This window comes from Micropterus dolomieu, linkage group LG16 (genome assembly GCF_021292245.1).
Source record: "Micropterus dolomieu isolate WLL.071019.BEF.003 ecotype Adirondacks linkage group LG16, ASM2129224v1, whole genome shotgun sequence".
In the NCBI taxonomy this organism is placed as follows: Eukaryota; Metazoa; Chordata; class Actinopteri; order Centrarchiformes; family Centrarchidae; genus Micropterus; species Micropterus dolomieu.
Window position 1 is genome coordinate 11710234 of NC_060165.1, and position 15143 is coordinate 11725376.

Genomic DNA, 15143 nt, shown 5'->3' on the forward strand with positions numbered 1-15143 from the left:
AACAAGCAGTGTCTCGTAATACTTTAACTAGGCGCTGGTCAGCAGGTAACCCGGTAAGTGAAATACATGCCTCAAAAACAAAAGGCTTAAAGCAGGCATCTACATCTGTACACTCATCTATATGACTAAGCGTGTGGGCCTCTGCTTTGATTAAACCGACACCCTTAGGCTGGGAAACTCTAGGAGATTGCTCCTTACGTTTCAATGTGTAGCAGTTAGCGATTACATGTCCGCTCTGATGGCAGTAGTAACACTTACGATCATCCTTCTTAGCTTGTGCTGCTTTGGGTGGGCTAAGCGCCGGTGAGGGTGGAGTGTGGCGGATACTGCCACTGAAAAGACTTGTGTGTGTCTGCAAGATTTTCCTTGGAATCTTCTGGCAAATTCTGTATCTGTGTGTGTGTTTATCCAAGAGTGCTGCAGGCCATTGTCCAGCTACGTGTGTGCTGTTTTTTTCACAAGTTACACAGGAACACAATTTTAGACATTTATATGATTTATGTGATGTCAGCAAAGTGTCCTCATAGGTTCTCAGGAAGTCCATGATTGTGTGTACGTGTGTTTTATGTGTCTAGGGTATTGTTAAATTTTATGTGTATCTTTAGTTAGGGGAACTCCAAAAAGAAGTACAAATTCCTGAGGTCGACTAATACTTTCAAACCTTATAATGCAACTTTTGAATTGCTCAGGTAAATATACTGTGTAGAATAGCCTTCTTTTTTATGCAAAGAGCAGACACACTAACTACTCCTGATTACAGTAAATATCCGCAAAAGTACTTATTTTGGGCATAATTATTTTTGCATTTGGGAAAACTCTCTCCCAAGACTCTCTAGTCTCAACACAAAACTACTGTGAGAATGCAAAGACCCTCCATCACGTCTCCCTCAAAGGCTTTTGGAAAACAACATTGTAAGAATTGTAAATTTGTGAGAATGTGTTGTGGCTTTTAAAAAAAATTATTTGCACACCATTACTATATGTCTCAAAGCTGTCATTGATCACTCATCAAAAGTGGTCAATTTATAGGTGAACTGACTGCGGTCAAACATTCTCAGAAGTTTGAACACAGACAGCGTGATAGTACTTTTGCTAACTGAACTCCGCAGACAAACATGCAGGGAGTAGATGATCTAAGCCAAAGGGACAAACCCAAAAAACCACACACTGCACAAGCTTCCCAGAGACAGACTGAGACACACATGAATAAATAACATAAAAACAGAAATGTATTCAAGCAACTTTGCAAAACATAGAGGGTGACAGACACATAGAAGGGGAGAGATTCGAGAGAGAGGCACACAAACACACTCGCTGAGTTTCCCTGCCAATGGCTGTGTCGTGGGATTGGGTGTGTTACTGCTCTGGATCAGAGTGACTGCTTTTGACTTGCTGTTGGACCAGACTTCTCTCATCTTGAATCTTGTGCTTGTTTGAAAGAACATGGTGTTGGAACAGACTTCACCATGTGCTGCGTTTTTTGAAAAACGGCCCTTTCTCTTTTCTCAGTCTGTTTACTCCTTCTGCTGTTTATCATTTGCTGCAATAGGCCTTGTTGGTGCCATCGTTTTTTTTTTCACGCTTATTTTCTGTTGTTTCTGTCATCATTAGTTTCTTTACTCTTTCCCTCCTCACCTTTGTCTGACCATACTTACACTCTTTTTTTCCCCCAAGGCATTCTTGAGGTTTTTGTTTCATTGGAAGTAACTATTTATTGTACTACAAAGTCCCTTCCAAGCTCCCTTCCCTTTTCACATATTTTCTTCTCCGTTTTCTTTTCTGACTGACCTTGTTTTGGCTGTACATAAGGTACAGTCCTACCTTCTGTCCTTTTAAGCCATGCTAGCTGCCGGGCTCTATAGATGGCAATGACTGCCTGTTGGTCGGTCAGTCTATCACTTTGGTCCAGACTGAAATATCTCATTAGAAAGATTGCCATGAACGAATGAAGCATGGCTGTAGACTCTTAGTTTCATTTGGATACAAATGCCACTCCTGGAATATTCAACAGTTACATCCCTGATTAGTGAATCAGTCCATCTGTTCATCCATTCATGCATCTACCCATTCCATGTTTCTCACTCTCCTTTGTGTGTAAATAGCAAATTATTTTCTAAATTGCCGTTTTCGTTTATACAGCCGTCTACCTCTCCTGGGTACAAAAACAGAATCACAGGGGTCTCTCCTATTGCAGGAAACTTGCCAGCTCAATTCATTTTGCCTGCAAATTCATTCTCTATGCGAATTCCATTTCCATGCAGCTGCCTTGCTGTCGATTTATTATATATATTGTGTATTCGTATTCATCTGCAACCAGTTTATCTGTTCATTGCAGACAGACCCCCCTCCCTTTGATGGGACATTTTGACAAAGATAGATCGGGCCATCTGTGAGACTATTGAAGTTCAATATACTCTGAGGCTTTTCATTTGCTCTGAGGAATTTTAATTGCTGCAAAATAAACAGAGGTTGGTGTTGGATTCAGAATTTACTACTTGTTTATGAGTTGCCAGCACGTCGACATCTCAAACACACATACAGGTGCACACGCATCAGCCCACACGCTGCGATCAGTGCAGTGTTTGTGAAGTTGTGATAATACCCTTGCAGAAACATCTGAATATTGTTCAGCAGTCCTCTAATGACTAGCTATACCTCTGTTATACAAAGTCACATGCAGGCATAATATCACAAACACACAGACAGAGATATATTTATAGATAATACACACAGACCTTAATGGAGTAGAATTTATAACAGGGTGGGGTTGACATACCGCACTGTCCCTACGGTGGTGAGTCATATTGTTTATCTGTCCCTCTTTTAAATCTTTATCCAACCTGCCTGGAACTTATTACCATGGGGAAACCCACCATGAATCGTGCCTTGTGCAAGTGAATGTGTGAGACTTAAGTGAGACAGGGAGAGTGCAAGCAAGAAGTTTTTAACTGGCTTTTCAGACATAAAGACATGTTAGTACACAGTACACCTTGGCTGCTAATATACAATGTTGGGGTGATAACTCCAAATCAAATGCAGTCACTGATTACCAAGGTCTGGCCCCTAGTTGTCTTTTTTACGAGCCCTTGATGTAGCCTGAGGTCCTCTTCAGGCTGGAACCTTACCAATTTCTATATCCCAGTTAGAGACTGAAAGTAAGGGCTTTTGTTGTCAAGGGTTTGAAGGCTGTGGAATAATTTGCCAGAGGAATTCTGGCCAGCAGAATCAGCATCATCCATAAAACATAAACAGCTGAGCAACATTACTTCAATTTGACATTACCAGTGTATATCACTTAGCTAATATTGTGTATATTTCTATTATGTGACCTGTTGTCAAATATTTACATAGAAGCCAAGTTAAAATGCATATCTTATTATAATGTATTCCTCATTTGGAGCTCGTGAAAGCTTCAGTTCAGCTCCTCTGCTCACATGTTCTGCTAATTAACCTTACATAACCTTATTATGATTATGATTTTTTTACTTTACTGACCTTTCTGCTTTACTGATCTGTCCCTTTGTCTTTTATCCCTTTTAATTGTGAAGCACTTTGTAACCTAATTTTGGGAAGTGTTACATAAATAAGGTCATTATTTATCTTTATTATTATACTGTTAAGCATGCAGTGTGCCATCTATTCTGTGCTTTTTAAACCATCATGCTAACTACTAACTGAGGAATTATTATATGCAAATTGTAGTCTGCCTAGATGTTGTCACATTTTGATTGCTTTATAGCATTCATGAGCCAAGAAAGCAGCTATTCATTTTGACTGTGAATGAAGAAAACAGAGAGGCAGGCAGGCAGAACAGAGACACTGACACAGAGACAAATGAATACACAGAGAAACAAAAACAACAGCTTGTATGAATGGAGGGAGGAGGAAGGGTATAAAAATGTTAAGAGCAACAACAGAGGGAAAAAAAGATTGATTGAACAGTGGAGAGAGGAGAAGAAGAGTGACAGACATGCTATATCCCATCCATCATGCAGTGTTTAAATGGCAGGCTCACAAGTGAGGAGTGGGTACACACTTGTCTCATTGGGTATTTGCCATTGGTATTTGCACATTCTGACGTAGTCTGGTAAAGTTCTTCTTCATTTAAATCTGTGAAATAAATTCAAACATCTCTAACACAGGGAGGGTTTTTTTTTTTTTTTACACTGAATGGTTATTCTTCATTTGTTACATAGCATTTAGCTAGCTGAACAAATCAATACACAAGTCAAAACAAACACAAAGGATTTATATACTGATTTATTAAAAAGAGTGAAATGAGAAGATTGATACCACTCTTATGGTTGAACGCTAAATATATAGCTGTAACATGCAGCTGGTTAGCTTAGCTTACTATAAAGACTGGAAAAGGGGGAAATAGCTAGCCTGGCTCAGTCCAGAGGTAACAAAATCTGCCAGTAGCCCCTAAAGTTGTATCTTGTTTGTTTAAGCTATACAAAAAATAAACAAACACGTAAATGACTGTACAGAGAGTGGTACAGTATTGATCTTCTCACCCAACTCTCAGCAAGAAAGCAAATATCAGTATTTCTCACAATGTTGGACTGTTTGTTTAACCGTTGCTTAGTCCCATCTATGATTTGACACAGAGTAACAAGGAGTCACCAAGCATGGGGAAATACTGTATACGGAGTGCTGAGGTTACAGGACTACTGGTTATTATGAGTTTTTACATTCTGTCATCGCCCTCCTTTGAATGTGGAACAAACACAAAACTTACTTTGCATGAGCTTGACAATGACTCAGCAGGTGTTGAAATGACATGCTCCAACAGTAAGTGAATGGGAATCAGTGCTAACGTTGGTAAGCTGGGAAAACTAGCTTCCATTTAGCCTAGCTTGCTGGCTTCCACTTTCTGAGTAGGGGCTAGTTAGCATAACTTGCTAATTTTCACTTTCCGAGTGGAAAATAGAACTAAACAGCACAATTGGTCCTCCCCCATGTTGAATCTTGTAATAGGACGTAGCTAAATTACCCAAACAATAACACACTAGCCCTATGTAGATTTGTTAAATAAAAGAAAAAATATTTCTTGCATCAATGTTTGTAAGCTATAGGCTACAAAGCCACAACATGCTCCAATCAGCAGCACACCATGAAAGTTGACAATGCTTCTCCAAGATAGCTGGTCCTTAAAAGTCAGCCACTGCCATAGGAAATACCCACCTATATGGAAGAAGCTTGCACGCTGTTTCGACAAATATGTCCAAAAACTGCTTTATCCACTTTTGATGAATGGAAAAATATGCAAAATACTGTAGCTGCTGTATTATATATTTTCCAAAAAGTGGAGAGAATTCAGAATCCAGTTTAATTTGTGGTGTCACTAGGATCATTTACAGTTTGGTGCCCTTCATTTGCATGTTCAGCAAGAAATAGGGTCATTTTGGTTTTGTACTTAACATGCATTCAACTCTTTGCAAACAAGGTTTTGTTGTCAAAGTTAAATTCTCTTTGAAAACTGCAGATAACCCCAGTCCCTTTTGGTCAGCCCCAATTCCTGTTTCTTCGCATCGCGTTTCTCTGTCTAATTCTGTCTCTCTTGTCTGCTTTCACATCGCATCTCTCCCTCATTTTCTCACTCTGGCCTTCATGCTGTCTCTCCTTTGCTCTTCTTCACTTTATCTCCCTCTATATGTGTCAGCCTTTTATCAGTCTCTCCGTGTACATCTGCTCCACTCTCATCTCTATCTCAGCTTTTTAGTATATCTGCTGCTTACTGTCAGTTTTGTCTGCCTCTCAACTTTTTTCTTCTTCTTGAGCGTCTATAACTTTAGCCTTACAAACGTCCCAGTTAATCACATGCCAGTCATACTATTAAGTTAAAACGTGAGTCATATGACGTTGAGGGAGAAGCCTCTTTTTAAGGGGGCTGAACGCTGAAGTCTGTTTTAATCAGACTCACTGTCTTGTTTGCGTACGAGAGGCTTCATTAATCTCTTCCGTGAAGGGAGGGGAAATGGGAATCATCACTTTGTTCCCCTCTCCCTTTCAAGTCCGACACATAAACTCTCACATTCGATGCAGTCACGTAAACATACACAGATGCATGTAAGGACACACACTGTATGGTTGAGTGGAGAGAAGCTGCTGTTTTATGAACCAGGTCTCACTGCCTGTGTACAACATTTTTCCACACCCAGTTTTTCCTTCCCAACTCCTCCCCACTCCTCTCATTACTTTCTGCTGTCTATCACTTCTTCTTCACTTATATTTGTCTTTTTGTCCAATCTCCCCTGCCATCTTTGTCATGTTTCCCTTTTTTTGTTTTACTTTTTTCTCTCCTTTGATCTGATCATTTTTTTCTCTTCTTTCTATTTTCTGCTTACGTCCCTTTTATGGTCATGGTTCCTTGATCAGCTTCATATATTTTTATATATAGACTACCTTTTTTTTGCTGTAATGGGGCCATTGTACATTTGCTTTAACTTCCCCACTGTAGCTACTTTAAACGTTAATTTCCCTCTGCAGTCCCTGCAAGCGTTAAGAGTGTTGTAGTATTTGTCTTTGTCTCTACATTAAATAGTGGATATTAGAACCAACTGCTTTTACCATTAAACAGACTGACCAGGTGAATACAGATGAAGCTCCTCTTCACGGTTGTGCGTATTTGAGGGCTGCAAATAACATCCTCTTTCAATTAATGTGTTAATTATTTTGTCAATAAGTTGATTAATCATTTAGTCTAAAATATGTACCAGAGTTGTTTGGAGCTTTTTCAAAGAGTTTTTAAATAGCTTGCCGTGACCAACAGTCTTTTATTCAGATTTATTCAATTAACCCTTTAACATTTCGAGAAAAATATTATTCCACGTCTATCACATATATATGTTCTGCACTAGCCAACTCTTCATTGCTGTATCCAAGACCCCAAGGTTTTTTTGGCTGCATAAATCCATCAAATTAATAATGTACACGTCTTGTGCAAAATGTATACACATTTTCCCAAAATTCAGCTTGACATATTTGGTATCTTTCGTTCCATCCATTTTGACTAGCTTGCAGTATTCTTTACCCCTACCTCTGCTGGCACACTTCATAGCACTACCACAAGCCAAAAACGCCACAGTGTACCTTTTAATTAATACTTTAGATTTTCATTTCTTTGTCGTTCTTCTAAACAGTTCATCAGTGAATCATGTCAGAACTACGTTTTACACTTGAGCAACACTCTAAACAGCTCACTGACAAACTGTAGGATAAGGGTGTCAGCTAAAGGCCTGAATCTAAAATGCCTGTGCTGTCCCCTTATTTAATTTTAATGTCTTCTCTTGTCCTCCTGTCTGCCTTTAATCTCCCTCCACTCTTTAAACTCATCTTATTTGTGCTTTCTTGTGTATCCTTGCCTCCCTTTCTATTTCTGTTTTTCTTAAGGGATGTCAGAATGTTTTTTTAACAATTCCTTAGAGGGACCCTGTGGCTTTTTAAGTGTTGGTTTCTTTTATCAGACTTTGCCTGTGACTTGTCACCTAGTGGGAAGTATCTCGCATATAGCCACTACATTTAGCTGAGAAATGTCTTAAGTGTTTTTTTAAAATCCCCAGTGCAATAAGTATCTTAAATGCCCGGAGGACAAGGCACTCGAAACACAGACAGTAGGAGACTAATTCCAGATGTCTTACTTATCTACTTTCATGATGTATACTATCCTGTGGGAAATCACTGTATTATCTCATTACTAGACCTCAGTGTCAGTGACTCGATGACTACAAGTGTATTTACTTACAAACTTGTGATCTAGTCTTGTTTATGTCTCTAATTCTCTGTATTCTGTGTAATGTATCTTAGTTGTCAGAAGCCAGGGACAGGACCCTTGAAGGTCTGAATCAAACACTTGATTACAAAGAGCTAAAAGGCGAAGACCCCTCAACTGTAGAACTGGTCAAGAAGGTTGAGCAGGTACACAACAACATTAGATGATGTTTATGTGAGAAAAAATTGCATATAAGCATGCATTTGTGGTGAAAATCCATGACAAAATATAATAATCATTGTGTCTCTATGCACGTAGCTGGAGGCAAATCTAGCAGAGAGTGAGAGGCAGGTGCTGGAAAAAGAACTCCTTGTGGACCAGGTGACCCGGCTCTCGAAGCCACTCAGCGAGCAGGCTGAGAACTGCCAACAAGACAGACTCTCACTGGCCAAGAAGGTAGACAACAAGACCCACTTGCACACAGACTGAGATGAGGCTCAGCTCACATACACACCCATCAAATACAGACAAAACAATGGACACCCTGATTAATACACACACACATGCAAAATCACCTATTAATTCACAGTGGGTCTTTTACCTCTCTCTGAGCATGTGCGGCCCATGTGAGGAGCATGCAGAGTGGGCATTAAGGAGTTCACCGAGCATTACAATTTCCTCGTACTCTCACTTGCTTTGTCTCGCTTTCATTCTCCCACGTTGGCTGTGTGTATGTCTTTCTTGTGTCAAAACATGAGTTCTGTATCTAACTGCATGTTGAATCAGTGTGAAATTCTCCGTGTGTCTGCCTCTAGTTAAACGAGCTCCGAACTCACATCATCGACACCAACCACCAGATGATGGCCGTTTCTGCAGAGCTTTCCGTGAAGCAAGCCGTCACTTTGTCTCTCCAACAAGAGATCAGAGAGAAAGAGCTCCAGGTCAGAGGTGGTCCCAGACACTCCGCAACAGTGTGATTCTAGAGTCCAAAAACTGTGATCTTGGTTGCACATAATCCACTCAGTCTCCCACTGTCTTTCCCATTATTCCTGTCATTCTCCACTGACCGCGATCGAAGACAGCAAAAAGTGTCTCAACAATAATTTTCACTGTGTCCTGTGTTTCGCCTCAAACCCATTTATTTTGCTTGTTTGCACAGTCCAACAAATCAAAAGGTAAGCACAGGGAGAATAAATAATATTCAATAACAATTTTTATAAATGAGATAAAAATTAAACTCTGAGGGGTTTCATTTTAAAAGAAACCAAAACCATGCAAAACAAACAAATGAATTAGTGCCAAGCATCAGGGAATCAGGATTAATATTTAGCAATGGTGCTGAGCATCCAGTCACTCCTGGTCCCACAGCAAGCATTTAGTGGCCTTTTTAAAAACAGATTATATGCAGAATCTATGTTTCACCACAAGGTCTACTCAGTAGCTGTTCTGGACCTTGCGATCTTATCACACAATCTCCCTCAGCAGATGGAGTTTCCAAGTTGTCTCTTCTGAGCACCTCTACTTGTCCACGTTGGTGCAAAAGCTGAAAGCTGACATTGAGATCAAAAGTTCCAGAAGAGTGGACTTTTCTTTTGTGTTTACTGGAAATGAAAGTAGCACTAGCAGATTAGCAACTTCTGTATCCATAGCAACCAAGAAAAGTTCCACTGTTAACATTTAAGTCTGTTAAGTTGAAAGTTTAGCCAACTTAACTAACTGTCTGCTCTTACCTGTGTTCAAAAGACTCACGATTGAATTAACAGTAAGTTAACCTTATGTAGTGGCTCTGAATGGTCTTGCTTATCAAATAAGAATATTACATGTAACAATGTTAGGCAAGTAACGTTAATATTCTTCTGTGACTGTTTAAAGCTAATTATTACTGTTTTTGTATTTCATACTACTGCTTATCCACAGGCTAAATCCACATCTGCATTGCCATGTTATATAATGTTTTTACCTTTAATACACATACCTGTTGATTCTTTCCATTTCAGGTATCTGAAAACTAAACAAGTAGTCAAGCTGTCCGATATTCACTCTCCTGGTTTTCCACCAACTCCTGTGGGGAAATGTCTCTTTAGCTGCTAAGCTCCACTATGTTCACCAGCTAGTCACTAGCTTTGTTTGTTTTCCATGCGTACAGTGCATTTATCAGAGCTTTTATGCTGAAAAACAAGGTACTGGAAGCTAGGTTGACAAGATAGGTGATAGTGAGCTAGAACATCTAGCACTTAGAACCAAAATGGTGAGCTGAAAGGTGCTAAAACACTCCAGAGAACTTTGGGGTGATCATTCTCTTTGGGTGATCATTCCCTATGGCTGACCCCTATCACATTACTCCTAGTAATTTATCCATTGTTAATATAATATACAGTACATTTCAGAAGTGAACAGGCAATGCTTAACCAATCATTTTACTTGATTTTGATTGACATCATACATTAATGACTCATGCTATCAACCACTCATATTATCACTATTATAAGTGTTATATAATTTTAATTTTAAAACCCCTTTCTGTTGCGTTGGAGCATGGAAATAATCAACCACTGTGGATTTTAAGTATTAAGGGAAGGAAAACCATCAGCTTAATTGTCATTTAAGCAAGAGATTTGAACTAGAATTAAACTACTAAAAATGAGAGGATTTTCCCACATTCCTTCTAAATGTTTCAAGAGATACGTGTTAATGAAGAGCCCCTGCAGCTGATGTACGCCTGCAGCACGCCGCACACACAACTAGACGTAGAAAGTGCAGAGGCATAACTTTGCCCAAATTCGGACACTAATACGACCATCTGTTTTTGGGTGCAGTTAGAATTGAATTGAGTCAAGAGAGTGCAGACTGGACAGAGTGATAGGAATACAAAGTGAATGTTTCTCGTCCTGTGTTTCCAGATGGACAGGTGCCAGGAGCAGCTGGAGCAGGGCCTGCCACCATGCCCTGAGATAGAGGAGGAGTGGAGGAGGATGCTCCGAGACAGGAAGAGGAGGCAGAGGGACAAAGAGGAGAGAGAGAGGGTAAAGTAACACATAGACACACACAGAGATCACTGGTCAGGAATTGATTAAAGCACTGAGGCGCAAGAAAAGAAGATAGAGTGACAAAAGAAAAAAGAAGTGGAGCTGGGACAAAGACGCGGGGCAGGAATCAATTAAGATTCTGAGGGACAAAAGGGCTGCTGTATACCTGAACATGCAGACAGACAGAGAAGTAGTAGAAACACTCCACACTCACAGAGACTAAACAGGAACTAGAATAGTTTTCACCACTTGCACAAACACAGGACACGACTGGCTGACAAACAAAATTGGTGGCTGTCTACACAAGAAACTCACACATTGCCTGTATCTGAAACCAGTTCAGCTGTGTGCAGCCTGTCTGTTGTTATTCTGATCTGTATTTTCTCACCCAGTTTATTCCTGCTTATAGCCGCAGACCCAAAAAGACACCACTCTATATACTCTGCATGCACAATGCCAAACCAAAAAATAGCAGGGAATCTGCAGAAACCTATATGAATTTAAGCTTTTTTTCTACTTTCAGAGTCATTGTCAATCATGTGTTTTAAGCTTCTTCTTTAAATGTAAATGTGATGAGACAAATGTGTTTTTTTTCCTGTTTATTTTATTGGAAGTTCCTGCTATTTTTTGCATTTAAAGCCGTTATTCCTTGTTTTGTGTGCGCTCCTTAGATCATAAGCCAGCGGATAAACGGTTCATATGCATGAGAAAATCGCCATGTCTTTGAAGTCTCAGTCAGATTTAGGCACAGTTCATTTGCATGCCGTTGTGGGGGTGAAAGTCAAAGGGGGGTCTGTAGCGTCACAAGGACATGTGAACACTGGAAGATTTTTATTTTCTCAGCAGGAGTCTGCCATGGTTACAAATTGATCCATCAGCCATATTGGGTTCAAATCAATTTTGTCTGCCACTGTCAGTATTCTACAAGCAAGTTTTATTGAAGGAAGAAAGATGTTTTCCAGCCTAAGTTAACATATACCTGCATATGGTTAGTTTGGTTGAGGTGTTTACGTGTTATCAGATAATTAGTGCTAATAGTCTTTTGGTATAGTTTGTAATAGTCTATTTTAAGAAGTATTCATTTTCATTTTTACTCCTTATTTTATTATTTAATTGTAAATGTAAATGTATTGTCAGTGCAGGCGGCACGGTTGTACAGTGGTTAGCACCCCCGTTGCCCCCGGCCTTTCTGTGTGGAGTTTGCATGTTCTCCCCGTGTCTGCGTGGGTTCTCTCTGGGGGCTCCGGCTTCCTCCCACCATCCAAAGACATGCGGACTAGGATAATTGGTGACTCTAAATTGTCCTTAGGCATGAATGTGAGTGTGAGTGGTTGTCTGTCTATGTGTGGCCCTGCGTTGGACTGGCGACCTGTCCAGGGTGTACCCGCCTTTCGCCCGATGTAAGCTGGGATTGGCTCCAGCCCCCGCGACCCTGTGTGCAGGATAAGCGGTTGACGATGGATGGATGGATGGATGGATGGATGGATGGATGATTTGTCAGTGGGCCGGACAGCGGGGTAGAAGTGGGGATGGGGGCACATACACTGCAGAAACAGACACCACAGAGAAAGGACAACACCTGTAAGTGAACGGGGAGGGGGGTTGGGGACAACAGGAAATAGCAGAGGGAAACACCAATTGCAGAAAGCAACGAAACCTGCAAGAGAATGAGGAGGGGGGGCTTGGGGCGGAGAAAAACAGCAGCAATAAGCAGCTGACATAGGAAGACAACTGAGAGAGAAATGAAAACGAGAAACAGTCAAGCAAAATAAATAAACAACATAGCACAGCCACGAGAGCTGGAATAATAACAATTAATTTAAATAAGCAACTTAAAAAAAAGCATCAAGAATAATTCTACCTGTGAAAACCTAAATTTGTTTGTGTGTATGTCTGTATGTGTGTGTGTGTCCATATATGAGAGTGTGTCTGTGTCTGTGTGCGTGTGGGTGAATGTGTCTATGAGTGTGTGTGTGTCTGTGTGTCTGTGTGTGTTCGTGTGTGTGTGTTCATAAGCCTGTTACAGAATGTACTTGTTAGTAATAGTGGTACGCCAAAACCGCGCCACACCGACTCCAGCCACAGGCACGCAAGAGCCCCAGTAGGGGCTAAGATATATACACTGTATGCTAAAAACCTAAATACTGTAGCCTTTTTTATAAATTAAAATGTATTTTTTTGACCCATTTTTAAAGTCTTACCTGTTGAGAATGGGCTTGGGGCTGAGAGCCACAGACAGGGTTGTTGACATAATGAACAATATAAGATATTGCCAGCCGTATCCTTTATTCCACACTTCCGAAAGAGAAAAACAGCTTTCATTTGATGTTGAACATCCAGTTGAACAAGTGCAGCTTACTATGGATTGGTATTATTTTATTCCAAAAAAGATAAACAACTCCTTTATAACAAACCCAGCATCTCTAGTATCACTAATCTCTTTTTAATGTGTATTTTCGAAAAAAAAGATCAAACTTTTGGCCTTGCGATTGTGAGCTCATGCACTCAACTGTTCACTTGTGCCTTTGCATTTGTCTTGAGAAGTAAGAAAAAAAATTGCTAAATAAATTATTCCATTTTCATGATTAAAATTCAGGAAGATTTAATTTTAACTATTTAGTCCAAGGTCATGCAGTCTTACATCAAATATTAAAACTGCCTCTGGTATTTGTGTGTGTGTGTGTGTGTGTGTGTGTGTATGTGTGTTTGTGTGTGCAGCTGGCTGAAGAAGAGGAGTGGAATCAGTTGCCTAATGGAGAGTACACCACAGCTGAAACCCGTCCCAACGCATACATCCCCCTGACCGGCCCGCTCCCTCTGCCAAAACCCTACGGAGCCCAGGCCCCCTTCAAACCATCCCAACCAGGAGCCAACATGAGACACATCCGCAAACCAACACTCAAACCCTTAGAGATATAGAAAACAACATTCATAAACATGGGGGTGTTGCTTTGGGCTTATTTTTTAATCCCCACCGTTCACATCAGTGTCCTTCAGAAGCATAAAATGTAAAAGCCAATGACGATTTTTTTTCATATATTTTCCAGTGCATCTCAATGATTTGGCACATTTCTATCATACTTGATGTATCTGCTCTCCACACACCTCTCTGTGCCGCTCCTTCCTCCTCCTCCCTGCTCCTTGTGTATGTTTGTGTACTCACTGTCCAGCATACCACTGCTGTTTTGTCATGTGAGAGCGTACTTGAGGACTGCATCTGGTTGTAATTTTGTTTCCTTTTTAAAAAAAAAGAATTACTGGCAAGAGCTTGTTTACACTCTAGCTTGCAGTAACACTACTTACTGTAAGAGAGTGGAAGAGAAGACAGAGGACTTAGTGGAGATAAAACTTGTGTTGTATTGTTACAACGTATCTACTAATGAAGTTTTGTATTTATTTCTGTAATGAGCAACACATCATTATCGTCTCACTACCTTTCTCTTAAAAATTTCTCAGGGACACTGGAATATTTCGACATATTCTTCAGCCGTTTCATCCCCCGCACTTGTAATCTTGCAGCCGATGCATAAATTGCAATGGGTTTAAGCTCTAAGCTAGGCTAAGAGTGGCTGCTTAATGCCTGAAATGATAAATGTAAATATAGAGAGGCAGATCAGGCAATGAAAGAACATAGAGAATGACAAGAGAGAGGAGAATTTCAATGAAGAGGAATGAGAGACGGCCGTTACAAAAGGTGGCAGAGGACAATCGTAGGGAAAAAATGGATAAAAGCAGAGCTCTAAATGGGACGGAGAGTCAAAGTCACTTGCCTTTGAAGCATCTAAAAACTTACTGGAAGTACCTGCTGATCTTAGCTTGAGTAGTTTTGGTGCTAGTGAGCATGTTTTGCAGCTTGTAAGCACATGTGTTTGTTAACTGCGTTCATGTGGGGACCATTACTGTGCTCATTAATGATTCCCAACTATTTCTGTACTTCTGTAGTCGCTATTATAATATAAATCATAATTTGATCAAAAAGTATATGTATACACTGTTTTTGAGTTTAGTAAAAAAACAACATCCAAATAGAATTACAAATGGCTGAGGCTGATCTAAAGTAAATATATTATTAGTCATAATAATTGTATAATGTAACTTAACTTGTAATAATACAAGGCTGATAGCACATGAGACGCCGCCCACCCACATCAGTCAGTTCTTTAGTTGCCAATGAGAGTGCATGAAAAAGTGGTTAGCAAGTCAAAATAGTTGTAGAGGGTAAACTTGAAATAATTATAAGTATTGGCTAAATCATTTAAATAATTACATAAAATGAATACATAAATAGTTGAAATATTGTAATTAGCTAAAGTAATGGATCACCTGTTGAAATAGTTAGCTAAAAGTAAAGGATTAACTTGAAATAATTAGCTAAAGGTAATGGCCAAATAGTTTAAATAATT

The 15143-nt window shown here is 39.9% G+C and overlaps 2 protein-coding genes across 4 annotated transcripts in view; one reads left to right on the forward strand and one right to left on the reverse strand.

Annotated features, from left to right (window-relative positions):
• fgl2a (fibrinogen-like 2a) overlaps positions 1-9927 on the reverse strand; it is a 44635-nt gene extending 34708 nt beyond the window's left edge. Inside the window, exons 1-2 of one of the 2 annotated variants that reach the window (XM_046071882.1) lie at positions 9690-9927; positions 9137-9315 (exon numbers count right to left, since the gene is read on the reverse strand). The gene's annotated coding sequence lies outside the window, so the exon portion shown is untranslated. Of the gene's footprint in view, positions 1-9136; positions 9326-9689 lie in introns of those variants that run through there. The other variant, XM_046071883.1, reaches the window with a different exon arrangement.
• ccdc146 (coiled-coil domain containing 146) overlaps positions 1-13759 on the forward strand; it is a 50002-nt gene extending 36243 nt beyond the window's left edge. For both annotated transcript variants that reach the window (XM_046071877.1, XM_046071878.1), the window contains 5 exons: positions 7810-7920; positions 8033-8170; positions 8530-8655; positions 10615-10737; positions 13459-13759. In XM_046071877.1, coding sequence (XP_045927833.1) covers positions 7810-7920; positions 8033-8170; positions 8530-8655; positions 10615-10737; positions 13459-13659 — 699 coding nt within the window. In that variant the 3' untranslated portion in view covers positions 13660-13759. The remainder of the gene's footprint in view (positions 1-7809; positions 7921-8032; positions 8171-8529; positions 8656-10614; positions 10738-13458) is intronic.
• Positions 13760-15143: the final 1384 nt, after the last annotated feature.